Source organism: Branchiostoma floridae, chromosome 5 (genome assembly GCF_000003815.2).
Source record: "Branchiostoma floridae strain S238N-H82 chromosome 5, Bfl_VNyyK, whole genome shotgun sequence".
NCBI classification, from domain to species: Eukaryota; Metazoa; Chordata; class Leptocardii; order Amphioxiformes; family Branchiostomatidae; genus Branchiostoma; species Branchiostoma floridae.
This window is the reverse complement of record NC_049983.1, coordinates 14,089,757-14,098,592: the sequence shown is the minus strand read 5'-3', so window position 1 is coordinate 14,098,592 and position 8,836 is coordinate 14,089,757. Positions and strand designations below refer to the sequence as shown.

Here is an 8,836-nt window from a genome sequence, read left to right as displayed (position 1 = left end):
TGGCTATTAGAATAGTTAGAATACACTTTGAATGCCGTTCGATATTTCTCCACTTCAAATGCACCTGGAAAGTTTTAAGCATGACAAAAACATTCGGGACGACCCCAAGAATGGGCAGAAATATCTGGAACGCACTGAGAATTTCTAGAATGCACAACGAATACCCAGGAATGTACAAAGAATAGTCATTCTGACGGCATTCCGGCTGATTCCACTTCTCGTGTGAAGGGGCCTTTAAGCACTGAAGAGACGCGTCAATGCACTGGAAGCAGAGAGCAAAAAACTACGAAATAGAATTAAATGTTTTTGGAACAGAAAACCACAAAATCGGGGACCGCACCGTGGGTCAGGCAAACTAGACTCACTTGCAGTCTTCGGAACGGGGCTGTTTTTTTTTTGGGGGGGGGGGCGTTGGTCATGTTCGAGTCTGTAGAGAATGTCATTCATAAAATTTACTTGCTGTGGTCTTGTCAGTATATTACATGTTACATGTACGTGTTAGACGTGCATGTGGGATCTTGAAAGTCTGTCCTGTATTCACAGGTACCAGGAGAAGGCCGACAAAATAATAATGGAAGGGAAATTTCAACGTCGTTCCTCTGGCAAGGATGCCGTAAGTAGTTACTGTCTTTGTCATTTTAGGATTTATTTGATGTAAATTGTTATGTTTCTTTTATTGCCTGCTTGATTTCCTTGTCTTTTTTAAAGCCACATGCACTCCGGTCCTTTGTATTTTTTCAAATAATTTGATATTTTATTATAAATACAATATTAATTTGATATTTTAATATCAAATTTTTAATATGATTTTAAAAAATCACAGCAAAGGCAATAGCCATATATGTAACAATGTGACGAGAAAATCATCAATTGGCATGTGCATTGTCCATTGTGAACTGCAGGGGGTGGGGTTTGTTGATCCAGCTATTGTATGGAGCCGACAAGAGTAGATGTGTAAAATGGATTCAAAGTCCAATTAGTTAACCTTCAGTGGAGCGCTAGCGTTACGTAACTGTTTGTAGATGTGAGTCGGCGGCAACTGGAACATGTTTGCGCTGTTGATAAATGCTTCCTTTTGAAGGATACCAATAAATCACACATTACCTGAAAAGGGTTACTGCTCAGCAACAGAAAAGAGTAGAAGTAGCCACTTCCTTTTGGAGTTTTGAAATGTCCTCAGTACGCGGTTCTGATACTGAGATGTCGAATGGAACTCCTTTTCCTGGCTGGTAATGGTGGGGAGGGGAAGTGTTATTGAAAACATCCCGTCAGTACTTACATCTACCTCTTTTGTTGTCTTGCACATACTACATTACAAAATAACACCACGACATTACGCGTGATCTTCACCACTGAATCAAGGATCAATTACGAATCTGTACCCGAACATTTCCAGATGGCTCACTCCTATCAGAACCCAGCTCTCAGCACAGAGGATATCGCCATGGAACCCACAAAGACAGACCCAGAGAGTGGTATTCACGACAAGGTAGACAGACTTAACTCATCGTTTCCGAGCAGCGATCCGCCAAGTTACCACGAAGAAGACATGGACGATGAAGAAGAAGAGGAGGAGGACCAGAACAGATGCATGAAAGCTGTGTCAATGGTAAACGTTATATTTCTATTTTATCTAATTAGACATTTTTGTCACATTTACAACATAACCGCTACTTTTCACTAGGCCTTTCTTCTATTCTTATGGTGTTATCACCAGCCTGAATTTTTTCCGTCCCCTGGATTTTGAATGGAAACCCTTTCGAAGGCGCGACTGTCCAAAGGGGTCCGGGGGGCATGCACCCCAAGGAAAATTTGGAAAACTAGATCCCCTAAAATGCTATTTCCTTTATTTTTAGGAGCACATTTTGCTAGTAGACTCATCTTGGTTCAATCAATGCCGATTTAAGTCCGCCACAAAGGACGGAATAGGCAAATTTTTGTCCGTCCCCAGCGTCAAAATTCCGTTAAAGAACGGAATTATGGATGCTGGCTGAGTCAATCTACTATCCAGGCCGCAGGGCAGTAATTTCTACTTTCGGCATCCTTGTTTTCAGGTCTCAGACGGCATCAGTAAGTTTGTGACGGAACACAAAGTAGTTATCCGGAGGACCGTCTACGCCATCCTGTGCCTCGGGTACCTCGCCTTCCTCATCGCCGCCTGCGTCATCAACTTCTGCCGTGCGTTCGCGCTCCTCATCATCACTTTGGTGGTTCTGGTATTTGTTGTGTACGGACTCATCCGGGACCGCTGGGGGAAGACTATCTACAAGTCCTGTCTCAAACCTGCGGCTGGTTGCTTCATGAAAGTCTGGAAATATGCCAAATGGTGAGATGTACTTGACAATATATGTTTCCCTACACCATACACATAAATAATACAGACAAAGTTTGACAATATCCTATGACGACACATACACGCTCTTACATGTTCAACACCACGAAGAAGCAATGAGAAGTCAAAGTCACTAATTAGATTGTATTTATTCTTTTATTGTGAGCTGTACGTTACCCTGTGGGTACTATGTGCACAATAAAGGCCTTCATTCATTCTTGATATTTCATAGAAAGGATGTAAACGTCTTCCTGGGATGCTTATTTACGAGGAATTAATCGTCGTTGGCGTTAATCATCTGCAGGATCGTGTACCTGGGCATTCTGGTGGGCATTGGACTTTTCCTGGGTTTGGAAACTGGAAAGCAACCTGATCAACTCATCTCTCTAGTCGGCTACCTCGGCATCATCCTCTGTCTCTTCATCTTTTCCAAGAGTCCTGGAAAGGTTTGTGTGGTGCTTTTGTTGGCTTTCCAGTAGGCTGAGGCTGGTGTAACTATTGATAGAGCAGTTTATGTATAGATTTTATGTTTATTCTCTCCCCAGTTTCTCAACGATTCCTTCTATATACCACTTTTTATCGACCTTGAATCTTGTATCTCTACTTCACGTAGGGTATGTATACTTTTAAAGTAAGGCAAAGTATGCCAAGACTGGGTCCTGTATGTTGTATACGCAGGTGAAATGGCGGCCAGTACTGTGGGGCCTGTCGCTTCAGTTCGTGCTGGGGCTGTTCGTGTTGCGCACATCTGTTGGGTACGACGTGTTCAAGTTTCTAGGCGACAAATTTCAGGTAATTATATAAGTTGTGACACGCACACGGTTTGGTTTTGACTGTACGACACAACACAACATTTGGTCAGATACAACGAGCTTCAATGCTCATATAGTGCTTATGGTATCCAAGTATTCAACGACTCATACTACGGCTGCCGTTATTACTACGTATCATGTACCATATGTTTTTGCACATTGCAATGACTTAAGGTGACTGTATCCACTACTTTGATACTGTGTTTTAATTTTGGTCTACCTTTCCTCTCTCAGGGATTGCTGGCGTTCACAGACGATGGGTCGTCCTTTGTCTTCGGTTCAGGTCTAGTTGTAACAAGCAACACCGCTAACCTGAGCGAGATCACATCTTTCGCAGACCTGGCCGTGACAGAGGCCTATCTTTTGCACAACTTTGTATTCCAGGTAAGGTATACAGGGAAACAATCAACAGGAAGGAGAAAGATACATGTATTGTTGAATTTGAATATTCCAGCCACGTAGCATTTTCATTTTTATTACTTCATTTACTTGTACATTTCCAGTATATTGGGATGCATAATGATATTTCGTTAGTAATGGTCAGTTCGCATATTATTGAGGTTGCTGTGAATGTGAAAAATTGGGTACGACCTGTAAACCACCTGGTGTGCAAACACGATGTTGCGCAATGAATATTTCTTACTCTTTGCTACTTATCTCGATATGAAATACTTTTCTTTCGACAATAGCTTGCCCATCGTGTATGTAGTATCGACAGACTTACCTAATTGAATATATCAACTGGCTGATATAAGCTCTGATTTAAACAATTCTATCCGCAGGTTATGCCAATCGTCATCTTCTTCAGCACGGTGATGTCCATGCTGTACTATCTGGGCTTAATGCAGATTGTCATCCATAAGCTCGCCTGGATCATGCAGTTCACCATGGGCACGTCAGGGCTTGAGTCAATGAGCGCGGCAGGAAACATTTTCGTCGGTCAGGTCCGTCCAGTTCTGTTGATGGGATAGATAGATCGTGTTGATGCTAAGTTCAGTAGTTGGTTTGTCGTCATCTTTGAGAATCTGCAGGTCTTTTTCCGTAAGACATAGCGATCTATGTTACCATTAATCGTTAGTCTGGTATCCAGCTTCTTACAGCTCCCGAGTCTCTTCTGTCCTCTATATAATTGCAGAGAGCACAGAAGAGGAACTTGAAGAAAAATCAGGCAGGCTATGGCCACATTTGCAGTGCATATGCGACGAAAATGCAGCATGTTTCCGAAGGGAAAAAAGAAAAGTCGTAAGGAAATTTTTAAAAAGCCGAGTATCAATGATGCGATGTCCTGGTCGCAAGATGTACATATAAGATATATGTCTAAAGGGGAAAAATAACAATTTATAAAGGCCCGTAACCACGTTATAATTGCCTGGATTTTTTTTACATGGGTACATTGATGATCACCCTTTTCTTCAAACGTAACAGACGGAGGCTCCCCTGTTGATCCGCCCCTTCCTCCCCACCATGACCAAGTCCGAGCTCCACGCGGTGATGACCGGAGGGTTCGGGTCCGTGGCTGGCAGTCTTCTCGGAGCCTTCATCTCCTTCGGCATCAACCCGTCCCACCTGATGGCCTGCTCGGTCATGGCGGCGCCCACCGCCCTGGCGTTGTCCAAGCTGGTCTATCCGGAGACAGAGAGGAAGAGGACGAAGAAGGACGAACGACTTCAAATCGAAATTTCGTAAGTGCATTATCCTACACGTTGTATTTTACATCACACCTAAATTAGTCCTGCACATTAAATTATTTTTCCTGGCTAGCCTGTGCACATGTGATACACAACCTCTCGCCATTGGAGGCTCATTGGTCTTCCCCTCCGAGACAGGCCTAGGCTTTTTCCCGAGGAAGTTTGAAATAGCATAGTTGTTCAAAAGTCGGCAGTTGCGGTCTCAACTTTGATAACCATGGCATAGATAAGATAAAAGCATTATAATACTACTCAATGTCAACTTGTAATTGTAATGCATATTGCATTTCTATGGCGGTTGCAGACAGGAGAGGAACCTATTTGCAGCAGCGGCCTCTGGCGTGTCCGTAGCCGTGACCCTCGTCGCTAACATCGTAGGGAACATCATCGTTTTCATCGCACTTCTGGGGTTCTTCAACAACGTGCTGTCCTGGCTGGGAGGGATGGTCGATATCCCCAACCTGACGTTTGAGGTTATATTTTGATTCACTACACGTCCTTTCTACATGTCTAAGGCTTAGGCCAACCCGGGGCCCGGGCCGAGACGCTTTAGGGAAGTATAATTTGAATGAAAAGAAAGAAAATTCACAAAACATAAGAAAATCAATCATAAGCACAATTTGTGCATATTCCTTGATAAACACTCTTATCTTTCGTTTCCGTAAACATCCCGGCCGGGCCGCGATTTGGAAATGTGACCGTAGCATAAACAAGCACACGGAATATATATGTCAGGGTAGAGACTCCGCGATATGGTAGAATCAGAGATTTTATCGGCAGAAATCCTAACGGGGTCTCTGTCGACAGAAACTCTGATCGGGATCTCTAACAACAGAGTCGTCGATTCTACAGGTAGAGATCTGGATTGGGGTTTCAATCGACAGAAACTTCGATCGGGATCTCTACTAAATCAGAGTCTCTACCCCCACACATATTTACATGTTAGATAATTGAGGACATTTCTCCCTGGTGGTGATAACAATGCTTTATTATAAAACTGACTAATTGGCTACGTACCTGTGCGGCTGCAAGATGACTTGTACTGTAAAGCTTAGAAAGAAATGAGGAACGCATAACTTTAATTAACTAGGTTGAAGTAACGATGTGATTTACGATGAAGAGTACCATTATGATATGAACAGGCAGTCTATTTTGGTGAATTGTTGCTTATGTGTAATGAAATAGTTCAGTTGCTTTATACAAAAAAAGCTTTAAGCTGCTACGTAGATCATATCATATTGTCCATTAAATCCATATCTTGCACATACTTGTAATGCTGACCGAATGACTGCTATGTTCCACAGACTATCTGCTCGTACGTGTTCAGGCCACTAGCCTACGCCATGGGTGTTCCGTGGGAGGAGTGTCCTATAGTCGCTGAGCTGCTGGGCAAGAAGATCTTCACCAACGAGTTCATTGCCTACCTGGACCTGGGTGACATAATCGCCGCCAAGAAACTATCGGTGAGTGCTCAACATGTTGAATTGAGCAGTTGAATAATAATTGCAGTAGTATCTTCTTCATCTACTTCTAAAGCTTGGAAAAGACTTTGGATGAGTTATTTACTTTGTGTGCCTACGATTTCTTCAAAAGGAAAAATGCATCAGTTTTCTAGTAAAAACACACTTTGAAACTCTTTGAATGATACAAAAATTGACATATTGAGGAGACCATGGTGGACCCATCAGGATGATTACGATATTGTATATTCCAATGAAATGCTTGTTTACTTGCTCATGCTTCTGCAGTCTCGAGTCGTCCTGTCTCCCCATGTGCCCCCTGTCCCACAAGATAAGGAAATGTAAATGAAAATAAAATAACCCAAATCTTACATCATCTTTCCAGGCTCGATCAGAAGCCATCGCGACCTATGCGCTGTGCGGGTTTGCGAACTTCAGCAGTATCGGTGCCCAGCTGGGCGGGCTGGGGCCCATGGCTCCCAACAGGAAGGGCGACCTGGCCGATATGGTACTCAGGGCAATGATCACTGGTGCCTTAGTCAGCGTCTTGAACGCCTGCATGGCAGGTTTGTAGGTCATTTATTAGCACTTGGTATATCATGGAAATGTGGTCTTGACATTATAAACGTTGCTTAACTTATTGTAATACCTTTACTAGCTACTCTTGAACATATTGTGCTCCATTTTGCTTCAGAAGGTCCATGTTCAGATGCAGTCATTACTGTGACTAATGCAGATTTTTGATCAACAACATTCGCTCTAGGGTTAAAATTACATTGTTCAACGCGTTGTGTCCGTACACTGCTGCTGTTGCCTTAAAAATGGTTGACTCACTGAAGTCTTTTTCTTCTGATGTTCCTCAGGACTCCTGTATCAAGAGGCGACCATTGCTGTCCTCCCGACAGCAGCAGTGAACACCACCATGGGGTACCTGAACATGACAACTCCTGCACCACCAGCCTGTGCCTATGCTGGCACTCTTCTGGACTGTATGTGTTAAATAAATATTCTCAAAGCTGTTGCTTTTCTCGAGCTCAGCTTAAACTATTAAGTACTGCATCCACACACGCAAACGGCCAAAAAAGTTTACCCTCTGACATTGTATACTACATGTATGTACAATACATGCACAGAACTACAGAATTGATGACAAGAATGGCAACTTTATTGTGAGGCTCAAAACTCTGTTGAAGAGTTGATTGTTTTTTTTTTGTTGTTGTTTGGTTTTTATTCCTAACACTTAGCAGATTTTGCGAGGTATACCGCGAAGAGACAAAGATGTACGAAAATGGAAAGATGGTTTACCATATCGGCTCACTTAAATCTTTATACCTACATTTATGAACAGCCAGAACATTTCATTGACAGATTTTGGAACCATGAAAACCTACATATCAAAAATTATCCAGTGGAAGTGAGACAAATTGCTGATAAGTGCTTGCTTCAAATCAAGAAACAATAAGTGTGGCAATAAAAACTATTGCCATGGCGACGGTTTTATTGCTTATGAGTATCAATGATTGTTGTTGTAGGTGAGTTTTAATATTATTATATCCATTCGCCTGGCTGTATGTATGAATAAAATATTGTTTTACGCGATGAATGTTGGTAGGGCATTGATGTTAAAAAAAAGGCGATCACTTGTGACGAGTGACCTGTAATAAATATTTCTCATTGATTATACAAATGAGGTCCTCATTTGCAAAAAATATTTCAGTTGATCATCTTATCTACCTATTAGTAAATAAAAATGTGTTCAAAGTATGAATATATCAAAGAAGAATATTGTTGCATTTTCTCACAAATTAGGTAAATGAGACACTAATTTGCATGACTAACGTCTGATAATGTTCAACTTAACGTAGCTGCCAAATGTCACAAGAATGGAATTTTCCTCACTTAACACTATGCTATACAATTTCTCATTAATTATGCAAATTAGGTAACAATATGCATAATTTATGTCTGTAGAATTTCTATCGAAATTTCTCTCTTTTCTAGTTACATATGTCATATGTTTGAGCGTCCTAGCGTGGATTAATAAACTGTGCTTATTAATTATGAAAATTGGCCCCTGGTTTGCATTGATAGCTCTTAATTATGGAAGGTATCCCCAAAGTCATTTACAGATTTTTAAAAAAACGACGATCCGTCAACCCCTTCCCGAGTTATTCCCTTCCAAAGGGATGATGCAATTGCGCACGCGCGGACGAATTGCTTTCTTTTACGTATTGCCAATAAACAGAAAATAATCTAGTAATTAAAAATTAGAAGTCGTTTTTAAAGTAGGCAAGAAAACGTTAAGGGTCAATATTCTGATGCGCCATTGTTGTCTTTAGCATGGTGTGCCTATGGGAAGAGAGACATCTTCCACTTAAATAAACACATGGTCATATAGCATTATGAATGTATGACAAAAGGGAACAATTAAACGAAAGGTGTGTTATTTAGGTGACAGATATCTACCTGTTTTGAAATTGACTAACTCTGCAGCTGGCTGTGGTATAGTTACCTTTAATCGGTCATCGGTAAAGGGGCGTTAAC

At 41.7% G+C, this 8,836-nt stretch overlaps 1 protein-coding gene across 1 annotated transcript; it reads left to right on the top strand.

Moving 5' to 3' along the window:
* The first annotated feature begins 546 nt into the window (after window positions 1–546).
* LOC118416708 (sodium/nucleoside cotransporter 1-like) lies at window positions 547–8,323 on the top strand. The gene is made up of 12 exons (XM_035821910.1): window positions 547–613; window positions 1,397–1,609; window positions 2,055–2,326; window positions 2,637–2,778; window positions 3,011–3,124; window positions 3,379–3,528; window positions 3,927–4,088; window positions 4,570–4,826; window positions 5,137–5,305; window positions 6,137–6,295; window positions 6,678–6,858; window positions 7,156–8,323. The coding sequence occupies exons 1-12, from the start codon at window positions 572–574 to the stop codon at window positions 7,290–7,292; spliced, it is 1,998 nt and encodes a 665-aa protein (XP_035677803.1). The 5' UTR covers window positions 547–571; the 3' UTR covers window positions 7,293–8,323.
* The last annotated feature ends 513 nt before the right edge of the window (window positions 8,324–8,836 follow it).